Source organism: Rattus rattus, chromosome 4, assembly GCF_011064425.1.
Source record: "Rattus rattus isolate New Zealand chromosome 4, Rrattus_CSIRO_v1, whole genome shotgun sequence".
Classification (NCBI taxonomy): domain Eukaryota; kingdom Metazoa; phylum Chordata; class Mammalia; order Rodentia; family Muridae; genus Rattus; species Rattus rattus.
The window spans coordinates 39456834-39468122 of NC_046157.1; the positions used below are offsets into that span (position 1 = coordinate 39456834).

The following is an 11289-nucleotide window of genomic DNA, read 5'->3' on the forward strand; positions in this document are numbered from 1 at the left end:
ACTGGGTTCTTTCCAGCTTCTGGCTATTATAAATAAGGCTGCTATGAACATAGTGGAGCATGTGTCTTTGTTATATGTTGGGGCATCTTTTGGGTATATGCCCAAGAGAGGTATAGCTGGGTCCTCAGGTAGTTCAATGTCCAATTTTCTGAGGAATCTCCAAACTGATTTCCAGTTTGCAATCCCACCAACAATGGAGTAGTGTTTCTTTGTCTCCACATCCTCGCCAGCATCTGCTGTCACCTGAGTTTTTTATCTTAGCCATTCTAACTGGTGTGAGGTGAAATCTCAGGGTTGTTTTGATTTGCATTTCCCTGATGACTAAGGATGTTGACCATTTTTTTTTGCCTTTATATGGAAGCTTTATTGTTAATTATTTATTTTATAGTCTCAGAAAGAACAGATTAGCTCAGTGCAACATGGTTTGCAGTTGGCAAAAAATCTAGTGAAGCAAGTGTTCTGATCGCTAAGGTTTTGATTTGGGTGTTTTTAATACTTAGCCATCTAACACTTCGCACATAGTCCAGAACAATGCAACAGCCCTCCTTTTCACTTTAATACCACACCTACCACCCTTCATTTCAGAAATATCTTCATTAAATATGATTCCCAGAAGACAGGTTCCCTGGAGCATAGAGCCACGAGGACAGTGCATAAAAGAAAATTGAAAATAAAACTTGGTATGATAATTTACTAATGTAATGAAATAAAATATAGTAAGAAATAAATCCAGTTACAGATGCACTAGTAGGTCTCTGTGGAGGCTCTGGCAGAGTAACTGAGAACAGCCAGTTACTTACAAGATACACAAGCAGGAAGGCTGCACCTAGCCCAGCAAGGGTCTCAGAAGCCAAACATGTTCTCTCCGCTGTAAGTCGCATATAAGAATCCAACTATCATATTCATATCTTTTTTCTTCTTGTCAAGCTGCCCCATTGTTAGGCTGAACTGTGGGACTATCTTGTCCACAAAAAATAAGATGGCCTTCTCAGAAGGAAGGTGGATCCTTTTCCTGATGATCCACATGAACTGAGCCACAGTGATGTCAGATGGGACCAAGTACTTCCTCTTGTCAATGTCAACAATCTGAGAGCCGGAGACTTTTTTCCACGCATCACCGAACCTCGGGGTCAGGGTATTTCGCCTGATTAGTGGATTCTACGCTTTTGATTCAGTAGAAATGAGCGAAAGGGTCCTCTCTAAATATCCACTTCATGGCGGCGGGAAGCAACCATGCCGCAGACTTCGGCAAAGCGACCACAACAACCTGAACATTTCTTTAGGTGCTTTTTGGCTATTCAATAATCCTCAGCTGAAAATGTTTTGTTAGCCCTGTACCCCATTTTTAATAGGGTTATTTGGCTCTCTTGGGTCTACCTTCTTGAGTTCTTTGTATATTTTGGATATTAGCCCTCTATCAGATGTAGGATTGGTAAAGATCTTTTCCCAATCTGTTGGTTGCTGTTTTGTCCTAATGACAGTGTCTTTTGCCGTACAGAAAATTTGTAGTTTTATGAGGTCCCATTTGTTGATTCTTGATCTTAGAGCATAAGCCATTGGTGTTTTCTTCAAGAAATTTTCCGCAGTATCCATGTATTCAAGACTCGATCCCACTTTTTCTTCTATTAGTTTGAGTGTACGAGGTTTGATGTTGAAGACCTTGATCCACTTGGACTTAAGCTTTGTACAGGGTGTTAAGAATGGATCGATTGCACTCTTCTTCTCGAGCTGTGGACCGAACCCAGGCCCTTGCGCTTCCTAGGCAAGCGCTCTACCACTGAGATCTGACACACAATAGTTATCTGTCTGTCTTATTCTTTTAGATACATATTTCAATAATACTTCTTTTAAGACAGACACATTGTCCAACTTCAGGCTCCAGAGCTCAGAGGACATTGGAGTAGCTGACTCTTTAGTTGTACTGACAAATGAAGCCTATAACCAGGCCAAACATGTTAATTATGCTCCCTGGAGGTATATGTTTGGTTAAAGGACTCGGGAACGTAACAAGAGCAAGAACATGAGCATGTGACTACATGTCATTGCCCCTTAAATATATCATTCCCATGGCCATTTCATGGTGCTTGATTTTACACAGTCTGTCCTATGTAACAGGTCAGCCCAAGTCAAATTCATGAAGTGAGTAGTCAGTCACAAGGTACAGAGTTCAAGCCTCAGCTTGGGTGCTACAACCTCCTAAAAGGAGAAAAGCTCGTAACAAACGACATGGATAGTTAATACTTATATTCAATGCTCTGGAAGGCAACAATGCAAATTGGAAGTCATGGTGGCCATAAGTAGCAACAAAAGGAGGAATATAAATCTATGTCTGCATTTTGTTGTCCAGAACTCATACTTTCAAGGCTGTCTAATTGCCAGAGTTTAATGAGTTTCTTGGTTCTTTCTGCTCTATTCTACCAACACAAATACAGAATTGGTTCTGTCAGAGACCAGCTATACCAATAGTTTTCAGAAGGGCCTTGGACCAGTAGCAACTGCATAATGAAGTGACTTATTCCCTTACTATATTTTGAAATTATAAACCCAAATTCTTTTTTTTTTTTTTTTTTCCCCCCCCCCTTCCTTATGGGTGTTCCTCCCAACCCTCCCCCCTTGCTGCCCTATCTAGTTCACTAGGGGTTCAGTCTTAGGACCCAGGGCTTCCCTCCACTGGTGCTCTTACTGGGATATTCATTGCAACCTCCATGAGGTCAGTCCAGGGTCAGTCCATGTATAGTCTTTGGGTAGTGGCTTAGTCCCTGGAAGCTCTGGTTGGTTGGCATTGCTGTACATATGGGGTCACGAGCTCCTTCAAGCTCTTCCAGTTCTTTCTCTGATTCCTTCAACAGGGGTCCCGTTCTCAGTTCAGTGGTTTCTTGCTGGCATACGCCTCTGTATTTGCTGTATTCTGGCTGTGTCTCTCATGAGCGATCTGCACTCACATTTTGATCATCCGTCTTGAGTTTCATTTGTTCTAGCATCTAGGGTAACTCAAGCATTTGGGCTAATAGCCACTTATCAATGAGTACATACCATGTATGTCTTTCTGTGATTGCTTAGCTCACCAGGATGATATTTTCCAGTTCCAACCATTTGCCTCGAATTTCATAAAGTCATTGTTTTTGATAGCTGAGTAATATTCATTGTGTAGATGTACCATTTTTCTGTATCCATTCCTCTGTTGAAGGGCATCTGGGTTCTTTCCAGCTTCTGGCTATTATAAATAAGGCTGCGATGAACATAGTGGAGCACGTGTCTTTTTTTATATGTTGGGGCATCTTTTGGCATATGCCCAAGAGAGGTATAGCTGGATCCTCAGGCAGTTCTAATGTCCAATTTTCTGAGAAAACCTCCAGACTGATTTCCAGAATGGTTGTAGCAGTCTGCAACCCCACCAACAATGGAGGAGTGTTCCCTTTCTCCACATCCCAACGCCAGCATTTGCTGTCACCTGAGTTTTTGATCTTAGCCATTCTCACTGGTGTGAGGTGAAATCTCAGGTTGTTTTGATTTGCATTTCTTATGACTAAAGATGATAAACCAAATTCTTATCAGTAGGGTCTAGCTTGTTGAGTTCTAACAATCTCCCATGTGACTAATGTACAACACTCGTGAATTTTGGTCTAAAAGCAAAATAGGAATAAGAAAAAGGATTACATTATCTTATTAACTTCTCAAAAACACATAAGAAGTGCCCCTACTTCCCAGGTGAGAGTTTGTTACTTTTTCTTCTTAGCTCCTCTAATTCATCAGGAAACTCTAGAAGACCGTTATTACTATCTTCATCCCCTCTACTGAAGGAGAAGTGGGTATCTTTGAACTTCTAGTTACAGCATTTCCTTCTAATGGCTACTCTCAAGATCCAAGTAATTAATGACAGTAGACTAGCTTAGTATCTATGAACAGGAAACCTTCAGAAACGAACAAAGGTTGGTCGTCTCCAAATAGCATGACATCTCAACTACTCTAAAATGTTGTGTTCTGCTGCCTTAATTTAAAAATCAACCACAATCACCTCTTGAATGTTTATTAAATCTTGGTTCTCAGTATCTCTGCCATGCAGAATTAGAACTATAACATTTGAATTTCAAAGTAAAGAATATTTATGACTATTAATTTGAATTTATTCTTGTTTTCACTTACTTTCTCATTAGAAAATTCAATAATACAAAATTAACCTTTTGTACTTGAGAAGCAATTAAATTTTACTAAGTTTGATTTTGTGTATTTTAGTCTGGTAGCTAAATTGATATGCTCCATAAGTTTTTATTCAAATGGCTAGAATTTTTTAGTAAACTACTCACTGGCTGTATATTGGGAAATAAAATACAGAAAGTTTTTAAGGGCTTTTTTTGGGAGGGTCAAATACCCAATGTACAATTTGTAGAAGTATTTTAGTTTTCAACATTGACTAATTAATATTTTCCTAATCACTGCTTTACAAAGTCTTTGAAAGCTATTTACCTTTAGATAGGAGAAGTATACAAATATAATTAAGCATGATTTAAAATGTTGACAAATAATATAAAAGTAAAGGAACATAAAATAAGGGGATATAACTCCTGAAATGGGTAGGCCAACTTTGAACTAGCACATTCATGAAAATGGACAAAGGGCCAAGGAAAAGGATAGACTCTAGGATTACTGGATCAAAAGATAAACAGATAGATAGATAGATAGATAGATAGATAGATAGATAGATAGATAGATAGATAGATAGATAGATAGATAGATAGATGGATGGATGGATGGATGGATGGATGGATGGATGGATGGATGGATGGATGGATGGATGGATGGATGGATGGATGGATGGATGGATCATGGACAGACAGACAGATAGATAGAATGTCTGAAAATATGGCAATCAATAATTTCCTCCACATTTTACACTCAAGCAATTCTTTCCATCAATAAGTAGGGATCAATTCCCCTTTGTTTGAAATTGGCTAGATTTGTGACTTATGTGAACCAACAAAACATGGCATAAGTAATTTTGTGTGTATTCCATATTGTATTACTCCAGTTTCCATCATTATAATAAAACATCTTGGGCAGGCTATTAGTTTCGCTTCTAGTTTGGGGGCACAAGGTACAAAGTTGTACAGGTCCTGGGACCTTAGCACAACCAATACAATGTTAGAGGCAACATTCTCACTTTAGAACACAGCATATAGGCCCCAACACATGCTAAGGGGGAAACAAAGTCCTAATCCATAAAAGACCTAGTCCATAGTTCCAGAATCCAGGAAAGTCCTTAGATATACTAACCTTGGTTTTTGGCTTCCATAGTTTCTTTTCTCACTAACTGGTCTTACTAACCATTCCCCCATGTAGCTACTGGCCAGCAGTACAGTCTTTTTGTTCAGCTTTCAGAGTGACATCCAAGAGGAGTCCCAGTGAGGTTCCAGTATTTATGATAGATAATGAGAGGCCAGAAGCCTCCTACCAGATCAAAAGCCATTGCAATGAACATCTGCTAGGAAAGAAGTATGGTCAAAAGGCTGTACTGTAGGACACACTGTGACATACCACAGCTTCCATAATGACATTTTTCCTTTGTTGGGGAGGAAGAGAGATTGCAAGGGATAAGGGCACGTTCTAGGGCTGGGAGAGATGAATGGAATGAGAGTACATGGGTCAAATTCACAAAGAACTAATAAAAAGTTAAAAAATAAATGTATGTGCCTGTGTTCTCTTGAGAAATTATCTCATGACAGAGTCTGTACCTAGTGATGTTCTTTTGGCTGGTCAAGTATAGAAGGAGTGTGGAGAATACAAAATAAGAACCAGAGAGTGCATGAGTGTGTGTGCATTAGTCTCTCTCTGTCACTGTCACTATCTCTATATCTCTCTGTCTCTGTGTGTGTGTATGTATCTGTGTCTCTGTGGTATGTGGTCTGTGAGTGTGTTGTGTGGCGTGTGTGGTGTATGTGTGTCTATAATGTGTGAGTGTATGTGGTGTGGTGTGTGGTATGTGTGTGTATTGTGTGTGGTGTATGTGTGTGTTATGTATTTCTGTGTATGTGTATTAAATTGTGGTGAGTGTCTAGTTTGTGTGTATAGTGCAGTATGCTGTGTCTATGTGTCTTGTTTGTGTGTGGTGTGGTTTGTGTGTGTTGTGTGGTGTGTGTGTGTTTTATATGTAAATTGTGTGTGTATTAAATGTGTTGTGTGTGCGTTGTATGGTGTGTGTGTGTGTGTTTTATACGTGAATGTGTGTGTGTATTGTGTGTGTTGTGTGTGTACAGTGGTATGTATGTGTGTGTGTGTGTGTTGTATTGGGTGGTGTGGTATGTGTGTGTGGTATGTGTTTGTTTTTAACTTATGTTTATATGTTTGTGTCCCATATAAATGAAGGGGCCCAAGAAGACCAAAAGAGGACATTAAGTCCCCTAGAACGTGAGGTACAAGTATCTATGAGCTGTCTGGTGTGGGTGCTGGGAACTGAATTCCAGTCTTCTTGAAAGAGAAACAAGTACTCAAGTGCTGAGCCATGCTTCCAGCAAGCACCATTCTTGCAAATCTTAGAACTTATAGCTGTCAACTTAGTTATATCTCAATGGATAATTTCTGCTACTCTGCAAAAACAAACTAAAAGAAGAAGTTTTAAGATTTTAGTGGCGTTTTTAAAATGCAACTTAGCCATTCTTTTGTGAAATGAAGAGGACAGAGACTTTTATTAAGTGAAGGCATTGCATGTCATTGCCTCCTGAGCGACAGGGATAGGTTTTTCCTTTGGGGTTTAAAGCTACTTCTGCAGCTAAAAGAAACCTGTGAGGGGACCTGAGAGCTAAAATTAGACGACCCTAACTGTAATGATTTCCAGTTAGTGGCTGTGCCAGAGCCCAGCTCTAGTTTCTTGTTAGTTGGACCACTCCTGTCAAGCTTGTCCACTGAGGGAAAGACCTGTTTTGCCCTCAGAGAGTGTGGTCTTATCCTCCACAACTCCTTTAGTCCGGTGGCCTCAGATCCATCACACATTTTTCTTAAATATTTGGCATGTTTAAAGTCTATCATGGATGGGGAAAGGAATGGCAAGGAGAACATGCAGCAGTTCATTACAGTCTATTCTCAGTCAGAAGCAACAGTTCGGAAGTCCTGGCACTCTGACAAACATGTTTTTCCATCTTTATTAAATTGGGTATTTCTTATTTACATTTCAAATGTTATTCCCTTTATCGGTTTCCAAGCCAACATCCCCCTAACCCCTCCCCCTCCCATTCTATATGGGTATTCCCCTCCCAATCCTCCCCCCATTGCTGCCCTCTCCCCAAGAATCCTGTTCACTGGGGGTCCAGCCCTGGCAGGACCAAGGGCTTCCCCTTCCACTGGTGCTCTTACTAGGATATTTATTGCTACCTATGAGGTCAGAGTCCAGGGTCAGTCCATGTATAGTCTTTAGGTAGTGGCTTAGTCCCTGGAAGCTCTGGTTGCTTGGCATTGTTGTTCATATGGGGTCTCAAGCCCCTTCAGCTCTTTCAGTCCTTTCTCTGATTCCTTCAACGGGGGTCCCGTTCTCAGTTCAGTGGTTTGCTGCTGGCATTTGCCTATGTATTTGCCATAAACTGATGTGTCTCTCAGGAGAGATCTACATCCGGTTCCTGTCAGCCTGCACTTCTTTGCTTCATCCATCTTATCTAGTTTGGTGGCTGTATATGTATGGGCCACATGTGGGGCAGGCTCTGAATGGGTGTTCCTTCAGCCTCTGTTCTAAACTTTGCCTCCCTATTCCCTCTCAAGGGTATTCTTATTCCCCTTTTAAAGAAGGAGTGAAGCATCCGCATTTTGGTCCTCTTTGAGTTTCATGAGTTCTGTGCATCTAGGGTAATTTGAGTATTTGGGCTAATATACACTTATCAATGAGTGCATACCATGTGTGTTTTTCTGTGATTGGTTACCTCTCTCAGGATGATATTTTCTAGTTCAAACTATTTGCCTATGAATTTCATAAAGTCATTGTTTTTGATAGCTGAGTAATATTCCATTGTGTAGATGTACCACATTTTCTGTATCCATTCCTCTGCTGAAGGGCATCTGGGTTCTTTCCAGCTTCTGGCTATTATAAATAAGGCTGCTATGAACATAGTGGAGCATGTGTCTTTGTTATATGTTGGAGCATTTTTTGGATATATGTCTAAGAGAGGTATAGCTGGGTACTCAGGTAGTGCAATCTGACAAACATTTCTTGATCATACTATGCTCCAAGAGCTGTGTGGAAACAAACCAAAGTGCATGTCCTTTGTCAAGCTAAATATGTTAGTATATGTAGTTAATCTATAGATCTCATTTACACCCTCTTTTCCCAATTAATGAATTAGAATATCTATATGTTAAGTCCATAATATATCTTATCTCTCCCATAGCAAGTTTTCATTGCATGTCTTTTAGTGCATGAATATCTCACAGTGAAAAATTATATAATGATTACTATATAACAAAGAATTGTTAGTAGCAAATTTAAACTTTCCTGTGAGGCGACTTAGTTTTATACTCACCAATTTTGTACCGAATTATTTGTTGGAAGTAGGCAGACTATGCTACAATATTATTACATAGGTCACAGTCTCAGAATCAATTTAAGGTGAAGTTCATCAGTCCAAGAAAAATTAGCCCATTTTCAGAATGGAACTAAGGAGAAAAAAAAGAAGCTAAGATCAGACACTACCAATAGCTTTATAACTACCAAACCAAATTACCTCATATTTAGATTTTGGCTAAGCTTTCAAACTAAATATGTTTCTAAATATAGAGGGAAATAATTTTTTATGAAGTTCACTTGGTTTTATGAAAAGCATTCCAAAACTCTTTTATCTAAGAAAGCTGCAAAGTCAGGATTTACAAGGTCAGGCTACATTCAGAGCAAATGATACCTAACGGTTCAACGAACACAGAGAGTGTTTTTAGAAGGGAAGATACCAAGAGGCCATAGTGACTGGTATTCACAGCTAAGTCATGATCATAAAACTGAGTAGTGTATGCAACCGTGTTTCACTGTTTCCTAATGTTAAAACTAGCACATCAGAGGCTGTAAAGGTGGTTCAGAGGTTAGAACATTGACGACTCTTTAAGAGGACTAGGTTCAATCCCCAGCACCCACGTGGCTGTTTATAATCTTCAGAAACTCCAGTTTAAAGGAATCTGTCGCCCTCTTCTGACCTCTGAGAGCATTGCATGCATTTGTTGTGTCTACATGCATGCAGGCAAAACACTTCTATACATAAAATAAAAATGCATCAACTATTTTTTTAAGTAACACATCAACTACAGAAGCATTAGATGTACAAAAGTGTGGCAGATATCAGACACCATCACTGTCTGGATATTGTTGAATGTTCTCTGGCTGTATTTTCCTTGCATTGTGTCTAAAAATCATACACAGCTTGCTTACCTGATAGTACAATGGAAGCTTTTGTGACAAACACATAATTAAACACAATTTCAGTGGTTACATATTATTTCATCCAACTCCTCATTTATCACACATTAATAATGACTTTCCCTTTGCACTATCTTAAATTATTAACATATTAAATGATCCTAAGATGTTAGGTGGTTGGTTTTCTTAGTTTAGGGAGCTAGAACAAACCTTTTCCAATTCTCACTTAGGATTTGTCCTCATGTGTAAACTTTGTTGTAATAATTATTTAAACTCAATTGGGAATTTCTATGCCACCTCTGGTTATTCAGTTCCCAGATAAAAGACACACAACCTTTATATTTAAAATAAGCCTTTAAAGCACCAAAACCCCACCTGTCTCTCTTCTGCCCAGCTGCAGGCTGTTGGCAACTTTATTCAGCCAATAGTTTTAAATGAAAGAGCATGGTCACATAGCATTACTTTGTGTATGTACAGATTCTCTGATCCCTGGGGTTACCCAGGCCCTGGGGGCCAATATTTAACAAACAAAGCAAAAGAAGAAACCTTAACAAGTTTAAATAATATGAATATTTTAGGGTGGTTGTATGTGTTGCCAAGTGTGGCATCCAAGTTCATAATCTCATAAAGCAAACCCCACTTTCCTATCCATGTGTGGACTATGCTTTGAGAGCTAGGGTTTTTTGTTTGCTTGGTTTGGTTTGGTTTGGGTTTTTTGGCATTTCTGAAACTTTATTTGACATTCAGCAGGTCAGTTCTCATCCACATTGACAATCTGTAGATTTTTTAATGTGGTAACAGGAACATAAGTTAACAGTGTGTAGAGCTTGTTTGGTGAATCCTGGTCCTCATTATGTTTTCTGAGCCTGGTGTCAATGTACACATCCAGAGTCCCCATTTCCTTCATGGCAAATTTCCAAATTTCTTTGAGTGCCCGAGCAACACACTTCTTGAAGCCCACTCCATGGGTGCACTTGTGAATGTTGATGGTGTATTCTCGGGTCACCACCTCGCTGATGGCTGAACAGCCCTTCTTCTTCTCACCACCCTTCTTTGCAGGAGCCATACTGCTGGGCCCAAGTTGGACAAGAGTTAGTTCTTAATGATTCCTGGTGCTTTGATGCCAAGATTGACTATAGATCTTGTACTTTAGATTTTTATCTTTTAATATACAACCTGACTCCACTAAAAAGCTACAATAATTTTAATAGACATGTCAATATTCTATAAAAGGAAAAAAATGTCAGTTTTCTTATTCTTGAAAAACATTGAGGGTTTTTAACTTGATTTTCTTAATTGCAAAAATCTTTCAATGGGCAAGAGATAAATGCTGAACTCAAATACTTTGGTACATTAATTTTAATTGTTTCAATAAAGTGAAAATTTCTTACATCTCAAAGCTTATCCATTCCAAATCAACAGTGGCCTCTGCAAGACACAAAACTCCAAAACTTTCTCTACAGTTGGAAAAAACACATCTTCTGACAACCCTATTTTGCACTTAACCACCTGAGATTAAAAGGGGGGGTATGAGAAAAAAAACACGTATTACAGTAGAAGGCTAATAAGACAAAAGAACACTTAGAGACACACATCTAGAGAATGTTCTCCAGACATAATTTCAATGTTGTTCTAACAAGTTAGGGCAATGGAAATCACTTTGAGGGAGGATCATGGCTCTCAGAACTTTAGAATAAATTCAATTTCTGAAATTTAAAAATCCTTATGACTATAACAACCTATTTAGAACATGTGCTAAGGAATAAAATGTTTAGAATGAAATACAGAATCCTGAGCTTTGGAGCTGAAATAAAGTGCAGATATCAGAACAGGGTTACAAGTAAAATTACAATAGGAAATAGGAAGGAAACTCACGAGGACATCAGAAGTGGAGATACTGTTCCGTGACT

General features: G+C 39.1%; 1 protein-coding gene and 1 pseudogene across 1 annotated transcript; both read right to left on the reverse strand.

The window, feature by feature from the left end:
• Positions 1-843: 843 nt before the first annotated feature.
• LOC116897914 lies at positions 844-1216 on the reverse strand (annotated as a pseudogene).
• Positions 1217-10130: 8914 nt separating this feature from the next.
• Positions 10131-10445, reverse strand: LOC116898317 (60S ribosomal protein L31-like). The gene has a single exon (XM_032899656.1). The coding sequence runs from the start codon at positions 10443-10445 to the stop codon at positions 10131-10133; it is 315 nt and encodes a 104-aa protein (XP_032755547.1).
• Between the last annotated feature and the right edge of the window lie 844 nt (positions 10446-11289).

Excerpts from the sequence above, each read along its gene's own strand:
- LOC116898317 (XM_032899656.1), bottom strand. The coding sequence starts at position 10,445 with ATGGCTCCTGCAAAGAAGGGTGGTGAGAAGAAGAAGGGCTGTTCAGCC.